This window comes from Rana temporaria, chromosome 1, assembly GCF_905171775.1.
Source record: "Rana temporaria chromosome 1, aRanTem1.1, whole genome shotgun sequence".
NCBI lineage: Eukaryota > Metazoa > Chordata > Amphibia > Anura > Ranidae > Rana > Rana temporaria.
In genome coordinates, this window is record NC_053489.1 from 175,153,769 (window position 1) to 175,177,141 (window position 23,373).

The window sequence follows — 23,373 nt, forward strand, 5'->3', positions numbered from 1 at the left end:
ATATTCATTTGCAAAGTTCAAACGCTGATTTTTGCGGCAAGGGCGTAGAAGAGCATATTTTACTTCCCCAATGAGGGGTATTGTTTATAAGTAGGTGGTTCCCCTTTCTTTTCTCCCCCCCCCCCCCCCCCCAATTTCAATCTTAATCTATTCTTTGCCATAGAGAAGATTTCTGTAGATACATTTTTGGAGGTGGTCCCTTTCTCCTAGCCCCCTAATGTGGTCTTTGTCTTTATACTCTGGGAGCTCAAAATATTGAGGTCACATCTTTGGGTTTTCTTCTTTCATAATATTTAGGTTTTTGCCTCTTTATTCTCTGTTTGCGATGTATGTGACCGTCTGAGGGAATGGCACATATTGTGATTATGTATTTTTTAGTTTGTAATGGCAGTAGGTGTAAATCATGCCTTTTTTGCTAGCTCTCACACTTGTACCCAGCACACAAAACCCCTTATATCTTATATTAGGGCCGTTCTCTTCTGGTTGCATTGGGAATCCAATCACTAGAGGTTTCTTTGTGTCGGCAGCGTTCGTATCCAATATGGCCGCTAACCGGTCTCCGGATGTTGTCATCCGATAGACCAGAAGTGATGCAGCAATGCGGGACACACTGGCGGTGCGCCTGCGCAATGTATGGAGATGCCGGGGACTGCAATTGGCGCCATTCCTCTCCTCCACATGATAGCTGGAGGAGTCAAAATCCAGTGGAGCCACCAATACAGGCGGCCCAAGTTCTACTATTTGAATTTTATAAGCAAATGGTCCTCAACAGTAAGTAATCCTTTTTACGTTTAGAGCTTGCAAACTTGGTCCCTTGAGGGATGGTTTTACACCCCAATAGATGGATCTAAAGTGTGTGTAATATATGTATTCTTATACAATTTATTTCAAAATTATTTTTTTTATTGCCTTAAAATTCCAAACTAGAGGTTTTTAGTATTTTTATAGTATATCCCTTTCCCACTGTATCAAAATTAAGATACAGATGGAAGCTACAATTTAAAACCTCAACCCTACTATGGGTTTAATCCCTTCAGATCCATACACATTGCGTTTAGCCTAGGTGCACCTAAAGTTTAAAGAAAACCAAACACATTCTGACACACTTTTGGCCATTACCCAATGTGCAAACATCTTGGGTGTCGGGGCCTTTCCCACTACCTTCCACCGACCTAACAATATTTGGTGGTTGTAAATAAATATAGCATGGCCAGATTTGAGTCAGTACAAGATAGATTTGGGAGCACAAGGATGACACTATATTCTGGACCCACTCTCCTGCCCCAACAAATGTGCAAATTTAGGCACTTCTCAGGAGTGTGTACAGGCAAGTTTTGAACAAAGAAACTTGGGGAAACTGGAAAGAACTGCAAATGCAACAAATTGAGCAAATTTGGGGGAAGAAACAGATTTATATGCACAGTTAAGACAAAGTACAACAAATGACGATTCATTACAAAAGAAGCAAAAAGCTATTGAACTAAGCAACATGTGACAAACTGTTCAAACAAATCAGAACCTGAAACTCAAACTTCAAAAGATCATTGCCAGTTAGGTTAAGTATGAGTGGCAGTAATAAGCAAAGTAAAACAGAAAAACTTGCAACTCTACTTTAATAAGCAGCAGAGGAAAAAACTGCCTCTGTTAAGCATATGTACTGTACATGATTAGTATTACATGCACAAAATTTGTTTGGGAAAAGAAAAAAAGGTGTTTTACTTTCTTAATATGACAACAGGGAGAAAGAAACATTGCCATAGAAAACAAAATTGAAATTACCTAGGTAAAAAAAAAAAAAAAGAGCCATGATAAACTAGAATGGTTACTGAAGGCAAGTGAATTCACCAATAACTAAGCAGTTATCCCAAGTACATGACGACATATGAGCAACGAAACTAAGCAACACAAGCTGATCATGCATTCTAGGATACACTCTACGCTTGCAGAGAAGGTTTGTTATTGCAGTCCAGCTAAGCATCTCTAATCAAATGATATAAATTAGATTTAAGAAACTGGACCATAGCTGCAACAAGGAAGTTGTAGATGTGATTAAGGTCTCAAGAATGCCATAAGCGTAGATGCAGGATGTAAAAGGGTTTTACAAAACAAACAAAAAACAGAGGTGTTGTACCTTCTGAAGACATGCGTTTAGGCATAGTAGAGACAGGAGCTGGAGAACCATGAGCAGAGGGGTGAGACGGTGGCCTTGATGGCCGCGAAGGGGGCCTGGAGGGCGGCCTTGTAGGGGTGGCTGCCCGAGGTGGAAGAGAGTTGGGACCTGACTGGTAGCGAGAAGGTGGGCGGGAGGAAGGAGATGGACAAGGCGATGGCCAGGAAACACCTGACAGAACAAATGAGATGAAGGAAAGTATAAAAAAAACAAAAATATGGGAATGAAAAGGAAAGTGGAAAAAATAGAAAATAACATAGGTGAACAGAAAAAAGTAAAATATAACAGAGGGGAAATGATTTTTGGCACTATCTGCAATTTAATAAGAAAAAAGCTTGCAAATAAAAACTTTAAAGTCTATAACATATACAGCGCAAAAGCTCTAGTTTATATAATATTGTATCACACCCATTTGTACATTAGGTTACCCATTTTACACAAATTATAAAATTATCAAACGAAGCTCTGAGCTAGCAACACTTCTATTAAACAAAAAGCAAATAAGAAAAATTATACATATTAGGGGTGCAACGTTTATAAACTTGCCTCCATTAACAACTCTTTGGTCAGTTCCAGAGCTGGGACTGTACTCTGAAGAATGTGATCCAGTTCTTGATGGTATAGGTCCAGATCCAGAATTACCCATCCTTGGTGAATTTTGCCGTACACCATGGCTACTCCATGACATTCCATCCTTACTTCTCTGCCCTGGAGGTACATATTTATTTTCCCTAAAGAATAAAAAAAAATATATAATATAATATATATACAAATTTAGCAAATACTTAAAATAAAAAGTTTTATAAAACCTGTCCAACATAACAAAAAAAGAAGTCCAAACCTAGGAGTCACAGAATGTCCATCCCGGTCGCACATATTGCGTTGAACAGCGGTGTATTTTTCCTCTTCAGATCTGTCGTCATTTTCCAAGGCAACACGGGCTTTATATTGAGAGCTTGACTCAATCTCTTCTGCTATCTGAGCTGCTCGTGCTTCCCTCTTTAAAAACTCTTCAGAATTGTCCCTTTCTAAAGGAACTCTGAAGAAAAGAGAAGAATGATGTTGATTGTAAAGAAGGCTTCACATAAAACACCAGTAAATCACAACCACCAAACCGAAAGCTTTTGAATGGCAGATGACCTACAGAATACACACAGGAGTTAAAGCTACATTTTTATCTTGTTTTGACTCTTTTGTGGCTGTAGCACTAATCTTTCAGGACTGCTCCTCAGAGAAATATTACTAGAAATTCATTAAAAAAAACAACAAAAAAAAAAAAAAAACACGAAAAACACAAAACTAGAAACCTCTACTTACGTATATGAGGAAAGACTGCTGTCATAGGTGGATACTACACCATAATTTTCTTCATTATAGCGAAACATTTCATTGGGATCCCAACCATTAGACTGAAACAAAAAACATGGTTAATCTAAAAGCAGTCAATGCATTTCTTGTACAAAACCACCTGTGCTAAAAATTGTATATACCAATGATCATAAATAATAAATAGAATCACAAAAAAAAAAAAAAAATGATATAGTGCTTAGCATTGAGTGGGTGAAAAATTGTTATTAAGCAAATGATCAAAAGGCCTCAATGAAATGGTGACACAATGGTGCAAATGATCCACGGCATTTAGAAGAAAGTGAAGACAGAAAAGTGCCTCCACCGGAAAAACACACTGCCGCTTACCAGATGAATGTGAATTTTAGGAGATCGGTTAGCGCATATGGCTATTAACCCAGCCTGGGGTCTCTAAATGATGATATGTGCCTCAGCTTGCATGGAAGAGGTCTCATATCACAACAATTCGGGGTACACCACATAGGACAAAATAGACTTGTCAGAGCTCCCACTTGTTACACAGCTTGCGAGTCTCTCTTCCATTCACTTCCCTAACATAACCAAGAGATCATATTCATCTGGTAAGCGGCAGTGTGTTATTCCGGTGGAGGCACTTTTCTGTCATCACTTTCTTCTGAATGCAGTGGATCCATTTGCACACTGAGAAAGTTATAGCTTATATGGACATCTGTCTTTGCGGTTTATGACACAGTTGTCAGTGTCATTCTCAAGGATGGAGTTGTTTTTTTTCCCCCTCATCTTTATTATATTTTTACATGGACTAAGATCCATTCACTTGATACCTCTAGTTCTCTATTTTTTTTGGAGATAATATTTTTATCACCATTTCATTGAGGCCTTTTGATCATTTGCTTAATAACAATTTTTCACCCACTCAATGCTTGGCACTATAATAATTTTTTTTTGTGATTCTATTATTTATGATCATTAGTGTCATGTATAGTTCACGTTAGCGCAGCTTTTTTCTTTATCATAAGTGTCGTACAACATTTTCAGTTGCCGCTTTACCATTTAAAGCGGTGGTTCACCCTAAAATGCAAGTTTCTAGCAAGAAATACAGCATAGTAGCGTGAGCTACAGTATGCCTTCATTTATTTTAAATGCGCCGTACTCACTGTTTAATCCCGGAGATACGTTTCAGGCTCCCCGCGGGGAATGGGTGTTCCTAGTCAGAGGGGACAATGATTGACGGCCAGCTATTGTGCGTCACGCCTGCCGAGTAGGACTCGGCTCTTTACGGCGCCTGCGCACAGACATCGGAGCTGACTGTGCAGGCGCCGTGAAGAGCCACGTCCTATTTCGGCTATTTCCGTGAGGCATGACACGCCATAGCAGGCCGTCAATCATGTTCCCCTCTGACTAGGAACGCCAACTAGACTGAAACTTATCTCCGGGATTAAACAGTGAGTACAGCGCAAAAAAATAAAATAAAAGGCATACTGTAGCTCACGCTAGTATGCTAGATGGCATGTTAGAAAAAAAAAATTTTTTTTAAGGGTGAACCCCCGCTTTAATTAATTAGCGCAGTATTTTTTTTGATAAATTGTATATACACCTGCTCAATTTCTGCGCAATACATTACTGTGAAATTCCATTCCTTAATAAAGTAGAATACAGAAGGATAAAGAGTACCTATTAAGGGATGGAAGGTAGAAATGCCTACACCCAAGATGGTCATAAAATATTACAATAGCACCAAAACAATCCACTTTTAAAAACAAAGTTCACCCTTTGAAAAAAATGCATTTTTTTAAACCTGCAAAAACATGTGTATATCTTTTTTTTTTTTGCAGACACGGTTATATTTTTCTGCCCATACATCTGTAGGTGTTTGAAAGCAGTAAAAGTGTCAATGAACTACAAGAGAGCCCACCAGCACCCTTGCAGTTGGAGAATTACAAGTCACTTGTCGCTGTGGCAGACAGGACTTTTAGTTCATTTATTCACCACATGGATTCCTAAAAAATGAATCATGTGGATATGCGAGGGGGCGATATGGCTTGAATTGCTAGGGTGAACTTTGCCTTTAATTCCTAAACGGCCTACAGTGGCTAAAAAAGGTTTACACATCACTGTTTTGTCAGGTCTCCGATGCATTAAAAAATGACACAATGAGACAAGATATTTCAGAACTTTTTCTACCTTTAATGTGATCTATAAACTGTAAAAAAAAAAAAAAACTTGAAAAACCTAAAAATAATGTGGTTGCAGAAGTGTGCACTGGGGATGTAGCGGTGTTCAGAATTAAGCAATCATATTCAAACCCATGTTACATAGGAGTCAGTACACACCAGCTATCATTTAAGGTGCCTCTGGATTAACCCCAAATAAAAAGATTAGCTCAGGGGTCTCAAAGTACCGGCCCGCTCAAAAATCGCCGACAGCTGGTGCCTGACGGGCAGATCGAGATTTAGATGGCATGCAGAGAAGCGCAGGAAGTGGGTCATGTCACGGCACGGATGGCAGTCACGCTGCTCCCCGGCGGCCCCTCCTCTCTTCTTGTTCATCCCCATTTGCTTGTGACATCATCTGGGCCGCCGGGTAGCAGCGTGACTGGAGTGACATGAGAGAACCTATTACACACGCTTCCTGCGCTGCTCTGCATGCTGACTGGTAAACTGTGCCCTGATGTGCTATGTGCCCCATGCCCTGAGCAGTGTGGGGGGAGGGGGAGAGTAATTGCGCAGTGTGGGGGGAGGGGGGAGAGTAATTGCGCAGTGTGGGGGGAGGGGGGAGAGTAATTGCACAGTGTGGGGGGAGAGTAATTGTGCAGTGTGGGGGGGGTTAATAATGTGTCTGCTGACACCAGTGCTGGGGGGTTAATAATGCGTCTGCTGACACCAGTGCTGGGGGGTTAATAATGCGTCTGCCGACACCAGTGCTGGGGGGTTAATAATGCGTCTGCTGACACCAGTGCTGGGGGGTTAATAATGCGTCTGCCGACACCAGTGCTGGGGGGTTAATAATGCGTCTGCTGACACCAGTGCTGGGGGGTTAATAATGCGTCTGCTGACACAAGTGCTGGGGGGGTTAATAATGCGTTTGCCGACACCAGTGCTAGGGGTTAATAATGTGTTTGCTTACACCAGTGCAGTAACTACAACTGTATATAGTTTATTGTTTTTGAAGTTTGAAAGTTTGCATGCGGCCCCCATGGGATATGAAAACTTGTCATGTGGCCCCCAGGCAATTTGAGACCCCTGGTTTAGCTTTTTTAGTAGGTCTTTGACATTTTTGGTCGCATCCTAGAGGAAAACCCATGGTCCGCAGAGGGCTGTGCATGGGAGAAGCCCTCACAATCTGACAAATTTGCAATGTTTTTGCAAAAAAGAGTGGGCAAATATTGCCAAATCATGTGCCATGCTGAAAGACTCATACCCAAAAAGACCGTGCTGTAATAAAATCAAAAAAGTGCTTCAACAAAGTATTAGTTTAACCATTTCAATACCAGCCCATAGTAATATGACATCCACCGAGGACCTCTACCGTTCCGAGTGGACGTCACATGACGTCCTGGGCTTTGTGGGGGGATATCTGAATGATGCCTGCAGCTAGAGGCATCATTCAGATATCCTTCTCTTCTGCCGGCGATTCTGTGCAAACATAAGAACGATCATAGCGGCGGTTCCGCCGCTTGATCGTTCTTATAGGCGGCGGGAGGGGACATCCCCCCCCCCCTCCCGCCGCCATCCGGTGCTTCTCCGGGCTCTCCCGTGCCATCGGGGGCCCGGAGAACGAATCGTCCGGCGCTGGCAGGAAGCATAGAGATGACTGGTGACCAGATGGTCACCAGTCATCTCTATGACCGAAGGACCCGGGCGCGATGTGATGACGTCACGCCCGGGTCCCCGTAAGTAAACAAAGCCGCGAATGCGGCTGCTAAGCAACAGTAATCATGAGATCGGTGAATTTTTTTTCACCGATTTCATGCTTTCAGGCCTGGAGGAGAGATGCGGGGTCTTATTGACCCCGCATCTCTCCATAAAAAGAGTACCTGTCACACACATTCCTATTACAAGGGATGTTTACATTCCTTGTAATAGGAATAAAAGTGATAAAAAAAAAAAAAAAAAAAAAAAAGTGTAACAAAATAAATATGTAAAAAAAAAAAAAAAAAAAATATTTTTTTTTTAACGCCCCTGTCCCCAGTAGCTTGCGCGCAGAAGCGAACGCACACGCAAGTCCCGCCGACATATGTAAACGCCGTTTAAACCACATATGTGAGGTATCGCTGCGTGCGTTAGAGTGCCAGCAACAATTCTAGCACTAGATCTCCTCTGTAAATCTAAACCGGTAACCTGTAAAAATTTCAAAGCGTTGCCTATGGAGATTTTTAGGTACCGAAGTTTGGCGCCATTCCATGAGTGTGCGCAATTTTAAAGCGTGACATGTTAGGTATCTATTTACTCTGTGTAACATCATCTTTCATGTTTTACAAAAAAATTGGGCTAACTTTACCGTTTTGTTATTTTTTTAATTCATGAAAAAAATGTTTCCAAAAAAAAGGCGTTTGAAAAATTATTGCGCAAATACCGTGCAAGATAAAACGTTTCAATGACCGTCGTTTTATTCCCTAGGGTGTCTGCTAAAAAAACATATATAATGTTTGGGGTTTCTGCGTAATTTTCTAGCAAAAAAATGATGATTTGTACAAGTAGGAGAGAAGTGCCAGAATAGGCCTGGTATGGAGGTGTGTATAAAAGCCCTGTATGGAAGTGGTTAAAGCGGAGTTCCGGCCACAATTTCACTTTTTAAATATAAATTCCCCTGCAATACACAAGGGTTTCCCACCATCCCTGCACTGACTTCCTGTGGCTGTACTCCTGCTGTCCCACCATCCCTGTGCTGCATCGTCCCCGGCACCCCGCATCGGCCACGGCACAGCACCCCGCACCGGCCCCGGCACATGGCAGCACACCGCATCGGTCCCCCACCAAAACGCATAGCCCCCAGCACATGGATGTGTTTTACGGGCACAGCGAGGCAGCGTTGGGCACAGTGAGGGCACAGCGAGGCAGCGTTGGGCACAGTGAGGGCACAGTTACGGGCACAGCGAGGCAGCGTTGGGCACAGTTACGGGCACAGTGAGGCAGCGTTGGGCACAGTGAGGGCACAGTTACAGGCACAGTGAGGGCAGCATTGGGCACAGTGAGGCAGCATTGGGCACAGTGAGGGCACAGTTACGGGCACAGCGAGGCAGCGTTGGGCACAGTTACGGGCACAGTGAGGCAGCGTTGGGCACAGTGAGGGCACAGTTACAGGCACAGTGAGGGCAGCATTGGGCACAGTGAGGCAGCATTGGGCACAGTGAGGGCACAGTTACGGGCACAGTGAGGGCAGCGTTGGGCACAGTTACGGGCACAGTTACGGGCACAGTGGATGGCAAGCTCCGCTCTCCCACTAACTCTGTGACACCAGTGCAGAGTGGGGAGAGTTACAGATCATCAGGATGACAGAGCGCATCTCTGTCTGTGTATGTCTGTATGTGAGTACACTGATCGTAGTACTGCTCCACCTCCCTGCACCAGAATTGTGACAGACAGTGCAGAGCTCGCTGTTTCAATGTACAGGGAGGCGAGGCTGTACTACAAGCGGTGTTCTCACATACAGATCTATCAGACAGAGATGCGCTCTGTAATCCTGATGATCTGTATCTCCGCACACCGGAGACAGATGGCGGGCGGGTGGTGGAGGTGGGAGGACGGGGGCGGTGCTAGCAGGGAGTAGTTGGAGAAGAGGAAGAGGACACCACCTCTATGGGCGGCACTGCCCTCCCTCCCGCCCAGAGATTTTCAACTACGGCGATCGTTCAGCCCAGCCTCCCGGGATTGATGACACACATCTCCCAGGAGGCATAGCAGCGCTGGATGCGGCGGAGATGCCATTCCGCCGCAACAGGGAAAGCAACTCACAGGAATAAAACCGTGAGTTTTTAAAATAAATAATAAAAAACATGCCAATTGTATTTAAGGGGGCAGTGTAAAATAGAATGCTAATAAGTTGTAAAATAGGGTGGAACTCCGCTTTAAGGGTGTGCACACTGATGCAACCATATTTTATTTTTACTTCCCTCCACCTAAAAGATTTATGTTTGTTGTACAGTTTATAGGTCACATTAAAAAGGTGGAAAAAGTTCCAAATTGATTTCTGTCTTATTACATCACAGAAATCTGACATTTTAACAGGGATGTGAGGGCCAACCTAAACAATGCATTCAGCTTGTATCCAAATAAGGCAAACACTTCAACTACGTAATTTTAGTAGATCAAAAGAATGTACATATCAGACTGGTAACACACTGCAAGTCTCTTCATTCAACCCAGCGGGTTGATGAGAAATAAAGCCAACAGATCGCCGTACTGGCATAAGCAATGCTTAGTGTAGCGATCTCCCCCGCTGTGCTATTGCCTGTCAGCAAATAAAAAAAAAGCAAGCTTCAATACCACCTTGGCTCTAGAAAATGCACATAGAGGTCAGCTCCTGATAATTTTACGCAAATTTTGTATATTTGCTCTTTGCAGCTTAATGCTATTCTTGAGCAAGACTGCCGAATTTAAGTGGGGGGGGGGGGGGGGGGATAAAAAAAAAAAAATTACCGGTATGCACAAATGTCTAAAAAAAAAAAAAAAAAAAAAAAAAAAAGTGATGTACTTACTACATCTGTATCTAAAGATTCCAGCTCATCATTATTAGTAGATGCATTGCTACTAAGGAGGACATCACCCCCATCCCATGGCTCCAGATCTTTCTCTTTATGTTCACCATTAACTTTAGAAGCTATACCAGAATCAGTGAAGCCATCTGAATAAAAAAAAAAAAAAAAAAAACACACAAATGAGAATCTTGTTAGGATACTAATATGGCAGCTCTGCAAGCAAGCACCATAAACTAGTCAATATTACACCAACATATATAAAAATATAAAAAAAAAAAAAAAAAAAAACACAACGGACCCAAAAAAACATCTTTATTGTGAGCCAAGTGATTGCATGCAATACAAAATGAAAACATCAATATTCACTTGGAATTTGTCAAGAGTATATCAAAATGACAGAACAGCTGTATATAGACATGTATGAAATGACTGCCATGGTGACTTGCCTACCAAATAAAAACCAGTGACAATTACTGAAAGATCTGGAAATATGGTCAGAAAACCCAATCTGCTACACATTACTAGCCATTGGTGGCTGTGCATCCAGCAGCATTCTTCCCAATCCCCCTCACATCAGTCAATATCGGAGGGAATCAGATTCCTGCCTCTGCCATTCACACTGTGGCAAAATGCACATGCAAATGTAGCCCTAGTTTACCAAGAGACGTTCAATACATTTCAACTTTATTTTGCTAGTATCTTATCATTAAAGTATGGGTATGGGCGTTTTCTTTTTTTTTAGATTCATACTTACCTAGGTGGATGCAGCATTGGTCTGATGCTGCATCTGTCCACCAGCCCCTCTGCACTGAGAAGCGAACGATCGAATAGCGCTGATCACTTGGTTCTGACAGCTCCCTGAGCAGAGACACAGTCACAGTGCTCTGCTCCCTCGTTGGAGCGCTGGGCTGTGGAGGGGGTAACCAGCTCAGACTCTCAGCGGCATGCCGAGAGGCAGATACGGGTGCCAGTTCAGGCACCTGGCAGATCCAGACTTCATTGTTGCAATGACGTGGTGGCTGGACCAACTTCTGACAGTAGAGAGCGGACTTCAGCCTACTTTCTGTTGAAAATGGGTCAAAGGAGTGCAAAACCAATTGCACTCTTGTGATCCATAGGATTACCGCCAAACGAGCTTTGGCTATACTTTAACTTGGTTAAGGAAGTCACTTGAAAAAGCATTAAGGCTCCGTTCACATCTCCGCAGTTTGAATTGCGGGCGGAATCGCTGCGAATCGCAATAGCGGAGATGTGAACGGAGCCTTTATTCTTTTTCAAATGGCTTCCTTAATGAAGTTAAAGGAAAAAAAAAAATCGCAGGGCACCCATCACCCAAAAGAAATACAGGAGATTTTGGGGGACAGGCATCCCACGATTCTATTTGCGCCTTTTTTTACCGCGATTGTCGCCCCCCATACTCAGAGATGTGAACGGAGCCTAAAGTCATCATTATCACAGAACAAGTCCAGTTTACTGTGACCAATACTGGCTATACAAGACCTGGAAAAAACAAGAAACTTCATAGATATATTTCAACTGTTTATGGTAAACAAAATACTTCATACATGCCCCCTACAATAAAGAGGAAATATCAGATGACATTCTTCAACTCCAGTCAAACCCACTTTAGATTGCAACCTTCTAGTTTTTGGTAAATATTTAACTGTAAAGAATTTAATAAGACACATTACCTCTTCTTGCATAATTCACATCCATATCCTTAAACTGCACCATCACAAAATCAGAAGACTTGAATAATATACTATCCACAATATCTTCACGCTTTGGCCCACCAACAGAGTCTTTATTTTTCTTGTGAGCTGCATCGAGCACCAAGTCACACTGTAACACAAGAGATTAGATTTTAACAAGACCAAAAGGATTTTCCAGATATACATGAAGAAAAAATAAAAAGTAGTACAAAATTTAAGTTTTTGAACATGAAAGTGTTCACAAATGTGTTAAGATTTCTAAATGAGATACAACATAATGCAACTCAAAATAAAAAGGTAGAACCTGGCTTACCTTAGGACTATAGGTTTTAAAAACCCCTTCATATACACTTCCATTTTTTACATGTACCTCACATTTTGATCCCTAAAAAGGAGGATAAAACAAAAAAAACAAAAAAAAAAATGTAATTTTTACAGAAAAACAGGCCAATATAAAACACCTCCACTCAATACAAAAAAGAGTGGAGCAAATAAAGTCAAGTGCCCTTACAATTGAAGATGAATTCAGCCTAGTAGGATTTTCTAGGTTTTGATTAGAGTGAGCAAGAGTTAAAAAACGTCTGTCAGGTTTTTATTGCCACTGTTGCCTATGCTTAGTTAAGAAGAGGAATTTCCTACTAAAGCTGCATGATTCTGGTTAAAAATGGGAATCACAATTTTTTTGCTTAAAATAAAGATGACGATTCTCAGTGTAAAAAAATAAATAAATTGTACCAACTTTACGGTTTTGTTTTTTAATTCATTGAAGTATATAATTTTTTTCCTAAAAAAAATGCTTTTAAAAGACCGCTGCGCAAATACAGTGCGACAAAATATTATATATATATATATATATATATATATATATATATATATATTAAAATCTTTGGGGGTTTAAAGTAATTTTCTAGCAAAAAATACAGTATTTTTAACTTGTAATCAACAAGTGTCAAAAAAGGTTTAGGTCTGCAAAAATGAAAAGCCAACAGCTAAACATACTGCAGCTGCTGCCTTTTAATAATAGGACACATACCTTTCCTGGAGTCCAGCAATGTCTGCACCGCCATTGCCGGTAAGGGAACCTGGTAGTGAATCATTATGGCTTCATGTCGGGCCCTTACTGTGCGCCAGGTACAGCTGTGCTTTCCTACTGGCCTGGCAGTGGAGGGAGGCGAGCTGTGATGTAATGTGCCGTGGCCTGGACTCGTGGAAGTGGGGATACTATATCTGTCAAAGACAAGTGGGTGAAACTCCGCTTTAAAGTGGTTAAACTGACCTCACTTACAGACGGAAGTTCAATCCTTTAATCTAAATCAGGGGTGCCCAACCTTTTGAAGAGCGAGGTCCCCTTAAGCGACTTGGCAACCAGTCGCGGGCCACAATGAGCAGATTGGGAGGATGACACTGCACACGCAGAGCAAACACAGACACAGCTCACACTCCATGGGCCCTCTGATCCACCCAGAAGGAAGGGGGATGGATCCCCTTCTGTTTATTTTATTTTTTAACGGATCGAATTGGTGGTAGGCAGGTGTAAACGGTTAGTTTACATCTGCTGCTCCAGAGAGGTGAATGGAGGGTCTGATTGGGTTTGGCCGATTGTGTGAAAGGGGCCCTTTCACAGTGATGTGCTCTGGTTTACCCACAACACAGGTGCAGCGTTCTTGCAGGTTAGCTGCACTTTGCCATAGACCTTTATTATATCGTACAGGTGTAGTGCACTTTATGAAAGAGCACCAAACCCACAGATAATAACAGAAGTCTATGGCTCAGAGTGCAGGTAACCCAGAGGTGCACTGTAGATCGGTTTGAAAGCAGCCCAATAACCACTGCAGAACAGATATGCCCATACAGTGGGGCAAAAAAGTATTTAGTCAGCCTCTAATTGTGCAAGTTCTCCCACTTAAAAAGATGAGAGAGGCCTGTAATTGTCATCATAGATATACCTCAACTATGAGAGATAAAATGTGGAAACAAATCCAGACAATCGCATTGTCTGATTTGGAAAGAATTTATTTGCAAATTATGGTGGAAAATAAGTATTTGGTCAATATCAAAAGTTAATCTCAATACTTTGTCATATATCCTTTGTTGGCAATGACAGAGGTCAAACGTTTTCTGTAAGTCTTCACAAGGTTTCTGATATGTTGGCCCATTCCTTCATGCAGATCTCTAGAGCAGTGATGTTTTGGGGCTGTCGCTGGGCAACACAGACTTTTTAACTCCCTCTAAAGGTTTTCTATGGGGTTGAGATCTGGAGACTGGCTAGGCCACTCCAGGACCTTGAAACGCTTCTTACGAAGCCACTCCTTCATTGCCCGGGCGGTATGTTTGAAATCATTGTCATGCTAAATGACCCAGCCACGTTTCAACTTCAATGCCCTTGCTGATGGGAGGAGGTTTGCACTCAAAATCTCACAATACATGGCCCCATTCATTCTTTCATGTACACGGATCAGTCGTCCTGTTCCCTTTGCAGAGAAACAGCCCCAAAGCATGTTGCCACCCCCATGCTTCACAGTAGGTATGGTGTTCTTTGGTTGCAACTCAGCATTCTCTCTCCTCCAAACACGATGAGTTGTGTTTCTAACAAACAGTTCTACTTTGGTTTCATCTGACCATATGACATTCTCCCAATCCTCTTCTGGATCATCCAAATGCTCTCTAGCAAACCTCAGACAGGACCAGACATGTACTGGCTTAAGCAGGGGGGACACGTCTGGAACTGCAGGATCCGAGTCCCTGGCGGCGTAGTGTGTTACTGATGGTAACCTTTGTTACGTTAGTCCCAGCTCTCTGCATGTCATTCACTAGGTCCCCCCTGTGTGGTTCTGGGATTTTTGCTCACTGTTCTTGTGATCATTTTGACCCCACAGGGTGAGATCTTGCTTGGAGCCCCAGATCGAGGGAGATTATCAGTGGTCTTGTAGGTCTTCCATTTTCTAATTATTGCTCCCACAGTTGATTTCTTCACACCAAGCTGCTTGCCTATTGCAGATTCAGTCTTCCCAGCCTGGTGCAGGTCTACAATTTTGTTTCTGGTGTCCTTCGACAGCTCTTTGGTCTTCACCATAGTGGAGTTTGGAGTGTGACTGTTTGAGGTTGAGGACAGGTGTCTTTTATACTGATAACAAGTTCAAACAGGTGCCATTAATACAGGTAATGAGTGGAGGGCAGAGGAGCCTCTTAAAGAAGATACAGGTCTGTGAGAGACATAAATCTTGCTTGTTTGTAGGTGACCAAATACTTATTTTACACCTTAAACCACTTAAGGACCGCCTCCTGCACATATACGTCGGCAAAATGGCACGGCTGGGCACATGCACGTACTGTGCTAGTACCCAGCCGTAGGGCTCGCGCCCGTGACCCGGTCCAAAGCTCCGTGACCGGAACTGAGGACCCGATCGCCGCTGGAGTCCCGCGATCGGTCCCCGGAGCTGAAGAACGGGGAGAGCTGTGTGTAAATACAGCTTCCCCGTTCTTCACTTTGGCGGCGTCATCGATCGCGTGATCCTTTTATAAGGGGGGACACAATCGATGACGGCACACCTACAGCCACACCCCCCCTAGAGTCGTAAACACACTTCAGGTCACACATAACCCCATCAGTACCCCCTGTGGTTAACTCCCATACTACAATTGTCATTTTCACAGAAAACAATGCATTTCAAATGCATTTTTTGCTGTGAAAATGACAATGGTCCCAAAAATGTGTCAAAATTGTCCGAAGTGTCCGCCATGTCTCAGTCGCGAAAATTTTTTTTTTTTATAAAAATGCAATAAAACTATCCCCTATTTTGTAAACGCTATAAATTTTGCGCAAACCAACCGATAAACGCTTCTTGCGATTTTTTTTTTACCAAAAATAGGTAGAATACGTATCGGCCTAAACTGAGGAAAACAAATAATTTTATTATATATTTTTGGGGGATATTTATTATAGCAAAAAGTAAAAAATGCATTTTTTTTTAAATTGTCAGTCTATTTTTGTTAATAGCGCAAAAAATAAAAACCGCAGAGGTGATCAAATACCACCAAAAAAAAGCTCTATTTGTGGGGACAAAAGGACGCCAATTTTGTTTGGGAGCCACGTCGCACGACCGCGCAATTGTCTGTTAAAGCGACGCAGTGCCGAATCGCAAAACCTGTCCGGATCCTTTAGCTGCATTTTGGTCCGGGTCTTAAGTGGTTAATATGCAAATAAATTCTTTCCAAATCAGACAGACAATGTGATTGTCTGGATTTTTTCCCACATTTTGTCTCTCATAGTTGAGGTATACCTATGAGGACAATGACAGGCCTCTCTCATCTTTTTAAGTGGGAGAACTTGCACAATTGGTGGCTGACAAAATACTTTTTTGCCCCATTGTATATACATTGTGATTTTAGTAATAAATTTGCCTTTAATAACAAACAGTCTACCATTCAGGTATCACCAGCTGTTGCTGTCCAAGGCATCTCTTAAATGGATACAACTGCTTGGTGACAACTTTCAATAATAAATTACACTCACTCTGTCTGGAAGCGATGGGACATTTCTGAAACCAGGTCGAAGCAATAGAAACACATGGCAACCACAGTGAATGCTACACAAAACTAGAAAAAAAATTGGGATTTTTAACTCACTGTAAAGCCCTGTTTAAAGAAGGGACACATTCACTCTTTTACAAACCAGGTATATATCTGCACCATATAGGAGGTTTGGACACTCTGCAAAGTAAAAAAGGGTACACCTAGTGGCTCTGTATAGTATAGTGCTGCATACACAGTACCAGCACAGTAGTAGCAAGCAAAACATGGTAATGGAGGGCAACGATTCCAAAACAGCTCAACTATGGCAAAAAGATAACAAACACAAAAAGCTGTGTCCCCCCAATGAACAATCAAAAGAATATGAGCAGAATATATATTTTCTCCCATTTCCCATTGGGATGGGGGGGGGGGGGACCACAAAAATGTGAAGAAGAAAAAAAAAAAAAAAAAACAGAACAGTGTCACGGCAAGTCTCAAAAACAGTTTGATTAAAATTGGCCTTGCAAGATATTGTATCCAAAATTAGCATCCAATGGAGCCACAAACAGAAAAATAAGTGGCATAGCCCAGGGTCCATAAAGAACTCCCTGTCTCTAGCAATTTACTTCAATGTGAGCAAGGTCAGATACTTGCTGTAACTATGGTGTCTAGGGGACACCATCACACACACACACACACACACACACACGAGGATAAAAACTACTTCCCCCATTGTAGCAGCAGGTTGGGGGGGGGGGGGGGCAATGGGGTCTTTTAGAGATCTTCATACAGCAGAACGTTTTGTCAGAAAACTTAGAAATAAAATTCAGTCCTGCTAGATCCATTCAAGCTGGCCCCTTTTTCAGGTATAGGTTTAATGTAAAACATTAAAAATAAGTGCCTATACTGTTTATAATCCAATAATACACCCTGCTCTGCACATGCAAAGTTCTCAATTTAACTTTATAATTTACTGCTGTTCATGGGCTCTGGGCTTCAGCAAAATAACAGCCTGTGGCAAGAAGCAGGAGCAATGATAAAGTCAATTTACAGGACACACTCATTTTGGTAGCATAATGTTCCTTGCTAAAGAATATTTTTTATAAAATTATGGTTAAAGGTTCTGCTTTAAGAGGATTTGGCATTCCAGGGCTGGCAAGGCCTGAACTGACTTATTTTACAGGTTGATTAGGAGAACCTCAAGGTGGTCTGCAGTAAACAAGTAACTAGTCAAAAGAAATGATGTTGCGCACCCCAGAGCAAAGACTTACACGTCTGGAGAAGGGGTGAACACTTGCCACCAGTGGCATTCTTCATGATCTTATCCAGGAAGGCTCCAAAGAGACATTATCATGGAATGGGATATCTCTTGAAGGCTTTGTCATCAGAATAGCATTTGAGCCAAGACTCCTAATGACCACAGCAGCAGTGCTGCTGTGGGCTAATAGATTTAATGAGCCCAAAGAGGAGCCCTTCAAACCTGACTGCATGTAGTGTGTGATGTGCATGAATAATCAGATTTTGGGAGGGAACCATCGGGGGAAAAATAGGATTTTTTATACTCACCGTAAAATCCCTTTCTCTGTCGTTCATGGACAGACACAGCCTTCAAAGTCTTGACATATGGGTTATGTTCCTGTTCATAGGAGAGGACTAGGCAGAACATGTTAGATATTTAAATACATGTTAGTTTAACAGAGTTGAACAGCCCCGCCCAGGGGGCGGTCCTTCCAGACATATCCCTCCTCCCTGCAGCCTCAGTTTATAACAAGCAGTACAAACCTAAAAAGGAGGGGTGGGTGCTGTGTCCGTCCATGCTGGATTTTACAGTGAGTACAAAAAAATCCTATTTTCTCTTATCGTCCATGGATGGACACAGCCTTCAAAGTCTTGACATATGGGAAGTCCCCAAGCAGTGTAAAAAAAACAAGGTGGGAACGGCATCAGTAAAAACAATTTAACTTCATCCCAAAACAAGCAGAGCTCCTCAACGGAGGAGTTGCAACTTTAAACAGCCACCTGCAAAACCTTGCGGCCAAAGGAAGCATCTTAAGATGCACTCACATCAACCTTGTAAAATATGGAAAAGAGTGTGAAGGGACGACCAAGTCGCCGCCTTACACACCTGTGAGACAGACACTTGATGCTCAGGAAGCACCAAATTGCCCTGGTTGAATGTGCCGTGACCGGAAAGGGTGGCGCCCGCCCCTTAAGAGCATACGCCTGTACGACGGTCTGTCTGATCCACCGAGAAATGGTGGCCGGCGAGACCACCAGGCCCTTTTGTGGACCAGATACTGACACAAAAAGTGAGTCAGACCTCCGAAACTGAGCCGTAGCGGACAGGTACACCCGCAAAGCACATACAACGTCTAAAGTATGCAGCACAACCTCCTTAGGATGCGCCGGTCAAGGACACAAGGGTTGAAGTACAATGTCCTCGTTAAGGTGAAAGGCCGAAACCACCTTCGGAAGAAAGAAGGTTGCAGGCGCAACACCGCCTTATCCTTATGGAGGACCAAGTATGGCGACTTGCAAGACAAGGTCGCCAATTGAGAAACACGTCTGACAGACGTAATTGCCACTAAAAAGGCCACCTTCTGAGATAGTGTCAAGAGGAATCTCTCTGATGTTTTCAAAGGGAGGTTCCTGAAGAAGCTGAGAGCACCATATTCAGATCCCATGGAGGAAGAGGTTGTTTAAGAGGGGGAAGTATATGACGCACCCCCTGCACAAAAGGTACCCATTAGAGAATGGGCCGCCAAAGGCCGCTGAAAGAACACAGCTAAACCTGAAATCTGTCCCTTAACGGTGCTTAAGGCAAGTTTCTGATCTACTCCACACTGTAAAAAACAGCAGGACCCTGGAAACTGAATACGTCCATGGACGCCACCCCATCTCTTTGGACAAAGAGATGTAGGCCTTCCAGGTGCAATGGTAGATCTTCCTGGAAGAAGACTTCCGTGCCCTCAGCATGGTTGACATGACCGAGTCAGAAAGACCTCGGTCCCTTAGTACCTGGCTTTCAATAGCCATGCTGTTAAAGCCAAGCAACTGTAAAGCAGAATGAAGTATGGGACCCTGAGGCAGAAGGTCCACCCGCATTGGCAGCCGCCAGGGTGAATCCGCCACCAGGCGCACAAGATCGGCGTACCAAGGACACTGGGGCCAATCTGGAGCGATTAGAATCATCGGGATGATGCGGAGCAGCCGAGGGAGCAACTTCAATGGGGGAAAAGGCATAAATTAGCCGATACTAAACCCACGGGGCTACAAACGCGTCTGCCCAGGGATCTCTGAACTTGGCCACGAACCGACACTTTGTGGTTGAGGCGAGAGGCCAGGAGATCCACGTCCAGTGTGCCCCACCTCCTGCAAAGGAGTTGAAACACCTCCGGATGCAATGACCATTCCCTGTGGTCCAGCATCTGGCGACTCAGGTAGTCCGCCTGCCAGTTTTCTACGCCCGGAATGTAGACGTTCGTCCAACGCAGGATGTGAACGACCTTGGACGCTGCAGCCGAGCTCCGTGTTCCCCTTCTGATGGTTAACACAAGTCACCGCCGTGGCATTGTCCGACTGAATCCTGATTGGGCGACCTTGCAACCTCCTTGACCACAAACGGAGGCATAGTCTGATCGCCCGAACTTCTAGGACATTGATCGGCAGACAGGATTCCTGTAAAGTACAGTGACCCTGGGCCAACTGGACCCCCTAGACGCCGTCCCAACCTGTGAGTCTGGCGTCCGTCGTAATTACCGTCCTCTGGAAGGGAAGGAACGACTTCCCGGACTGAAGAGCCCGGGATCTCGGCCACCAATTGAGAGAGACTGACTAGGTGGCTTACCTGGATCTGGCGATCCAGAGACAATGGAGATTTGTTCCATTTGGACAGGATCTCCTTCTGCAATACTCGAGTGTGGAACTGGGCATATGGTACTGCCTCGAAGGAGGCTACCATCAGACCCAGGACTCGCATGCAAAAAACGGAGAGACGACCATTTGCGTGATGCCAACAGCTTCACCGCAGACTGAAGAGTCTGCAATTTTTCTAGGGGAATAAAGACTCTCACCTCCGTGGAGTCCAGAATCAACCCCAGGTATTCCAAATGCTGAGTCGGTACCAGGACCGACATCTGGATGTTTAAAAACACCCACCCGAATTCTCAGAGGGTCTGGCTGGCAATAGTCATATCCAGCTCTAATTCTTAGCCAGAAGCTGCTCTCAGAAGATCGTCTAAGTAGCTCTGGTGTCCTGCGCAAATTGGGACATGCAAGTATGTTTCCTTGATGTCCAAGGACGCCAGTAAGTCCCCCAGATGGAGTGCAGCCACCACCAAGCAAATGGATTCCATGCGGAACTTTCGTACTCTCACAAAGGCATTTAGGGCTTTGAGGTCAAAGATTGGATGGACCGCGTCCTTCTTTGGGACCACAAACAGATTTGAATAAAATCCCTGAAACCTCTCGTCCTGCGGAACAGGTAAAATTACCCCGCAACTTAGCAAGTCTTGCACTACCCCCAATAGGGCAGACCGACGAGCTGGAAGGAGAGGGAGATTTGAGGGAAAGAATCTGTTCGGCAGACAGGAAAGAAACTCTCTTGTACCCCGAAGAGACCACCTGGCAGACCCACTGGTCGGAGAGCAGGGAGGTCCACCGAGCTGTGAACCTGCGAAGCCGTCCCCCAACCCATGAGTCGGGCGGGGGCAAAACTTAATGCAGTGGTGGGTTTGGATGCTGGTTTGTTCGGCTTACGCACCCAGGGACGTTTCTGTCCCCCAGCTGAGCCTTCGTCAGCCTGGGAGGGTCTACCCGCGGGCCCTGACTAAAATACCGCTTCTGCTTGGGAAAAGAAGGACCCGGCTTACGACGTGGCTCCTTCCCCTTGGACTGAGGGAGGAGAGTGCTCTTACCTCCAGTGACATCCTTAATAATGTCTTCCAGCGGGTACCAAAAAGTCTCCCACCTTTGATGGGTAAATTTGCCAGGGCTTTTTTGGATGCTTGGTCAGCAGACCAGCATTTCAGCCAAATCAGGCGGCGCAACACTACCGCAGAAACAGAGGCTCTGGATATCATGGGGGCTGCATCACAGACATATACAAGGCCCTGGACCAACTGGTCGGCGAAACTTACATATTCAGGAGGGAGCCGATGCTCGTCCACAGTCTGGTGCAAAACCCTTGCCCATTCAGTGAGTGTCTGAGAAACCAAGGTTGCAGACAAAATGGGCCGCAATGCAGACCCTAGCATGGTAAACATGGAGCGGTCACTGCCTCAGACCTCCCATCAGTATGGTCCTTGAAAGCAGGGGTCCCTTCTGTAGGGAGAGTGGTTATCTTGTTTAACCGAGCAACCCGGGGGGGGGGGGGGGGGGGGGTCGTTCCCATTCCTTATCTATGAACTAATCAAAGAAAGTAACATAAGGAATAACTTTCACAGAGCGGTTAGATTTGTGTGACCCAAAGGAGACAGACCCCTCTGTGGAAGTCCCAGCTGCATCTTCCAGCTTGAGAGAGTCCCTCACAGCATCAATAAGTGCACTCACAAGTGCCCTGTCTTACACTGACCCAGACGAGGGGTCCTCCTCACCAGGGAGGTCCTGGTTCGCATCCTCTGACATACCATAACCAGGGTCCTGAGCCGCAGCCAGGCCCAAATCTGAGTCAGAGCATGCCCCAGAAGATGTCAGGGGGCGCTTTTTACCCCCCTTACACCCTGGAAACAAATGATTCCAGGCCTGCCGACAGTGTATCCATGGGAGGTGCAGGGGCAGGAGGAACTGTACTTGCCCATCCTTGTGAGGACATGCTGGCGCGTCCCTGACAGACCCACAACCGATGGTACAGAGTAGCTGTCGGCCCAGTCCACTGTGAGCGAGACAACAAAAACAGCCCAGTCATGTGTGGACCCTGAAGCAAAAAGCCCACCAGCCACCTCAGGAGTCATGAGCTATGTCGTTGCAGACCCAGCGCTTAGCTAAGGTGTTCCCCACGCTCAATGGCCGGACTGGGAAGACTACAAGGATCTATATATCCAGCCTGTCGCCCAGCCGGCAGTTGATAGAAGAATCTTAAAACAAAATAAAAAAATTTCTTCAGGGCGCTGGGACCAAAGGGAGCCACGTCAACTCTGTTAAACAGGTATTTAAATATCCAACATGTTTCTGCCTAGTCCTCTCCTATAAACAGGAACATAACCCATATGTCAAAACTTTGAAGGCTGTGTCCGTTCATGGACGATAAGAGAAAAAAAAAAAAAAAAAAAAAAAAAAGTTTATAACAGGGTCCTGATCCATTTACCGACTAGCCAGGTAGAGGCAAACAAGAGCAAATCAATCCACATAAAAGTTCAATTTTTTTCTTAGTTGGTTCCTTGGAGCAAGGGGAATCAGGAACAGAAAACATGGCAACCTTCTTAAGCCAAGACCCCGGCAAGTCAACCAAGGGTGATGTAGACCACTTTCAAACGAATTCAATGGAAAAGGGATAACGTGTGAAAAAGCACTATGGTACAGAGAAGAGCTGCCATGGCTGCTTTCACTCTTCTAGACAAATCATAAAAACTGCTAATAAGCAAGATGATGGGTCTGTAATAACCCACAATAGCTAGAGAACACGCTGGGATATTTCACTATAAGTTCCTCTTGTACAACGCTGTCCATGGCTTCCTTCTGAGAGACAAAAATTGCCACACCAGGCAGGTCTCGTTCCGGTTACAATCTTCTCCTTTAGAAACCGAGGGTGCTGGCAATAAGAAACGAGAAATTATGAGGACAGCCGCACTCCAATCCAACGTAGCTTTTATTTAAAAAAAAACTGGAAACGGGCACTACAAATCACAGCAATGGAACCAGGGACAGCTGACACGTTTCACACTAACTTTAGTGTTTACTCATAGCTGGTGAGTTTCTCGTTTCTCATGGCTTCCTTCTGCCTGGAAGAAGTTTCCGCC

General features: G+C 44.1%; 1 protein-coding gene across 3 annotated transcripts in view; it reads right to left on the reverse strand.

The window, feature by feature from the left end:
* Positions 1–23,373, reverse strand: part of ATXN2 (ataxin 2) — a 125,926-nt gene that overhangs the window by 68,414 nt on the left and 34,139 nt on the right. For all 3 annotated transcript variants that reach the window (XM_040346397.1, XM_040346389.1, XM_040346383.1), the window contains exons 4-10: positions 12,219–12,290; positions 11,885–12,035; positions 10,194–10,339; positions 3,488–3,579; positions 3,012–3,209; positions 2,717–2,901; positions 2,132–2,341 (exon numbers count right to left, since the gene is read on the reverse strand). In XM_040346397.1, coding sequence (XP_040202331.1) covers positions 2,132–2,341; positions 2,717–2,901; positions 3,012–3,209; positions 3,488–3,579; positions 10,194–10,339; positions 11,885–12,035; positions 12,219–12,290 — 1,054 coding nt within the window. The remainder of the gene's footprint in view (positions 1–2,131; positions 2,342–2,716; positions 2,902–3,011; positions 3,210–3,487; positions 3,580–10,193; positions 10,340–11,884; positions 12,036–12,218; positions 12,291–23,373) is intronic.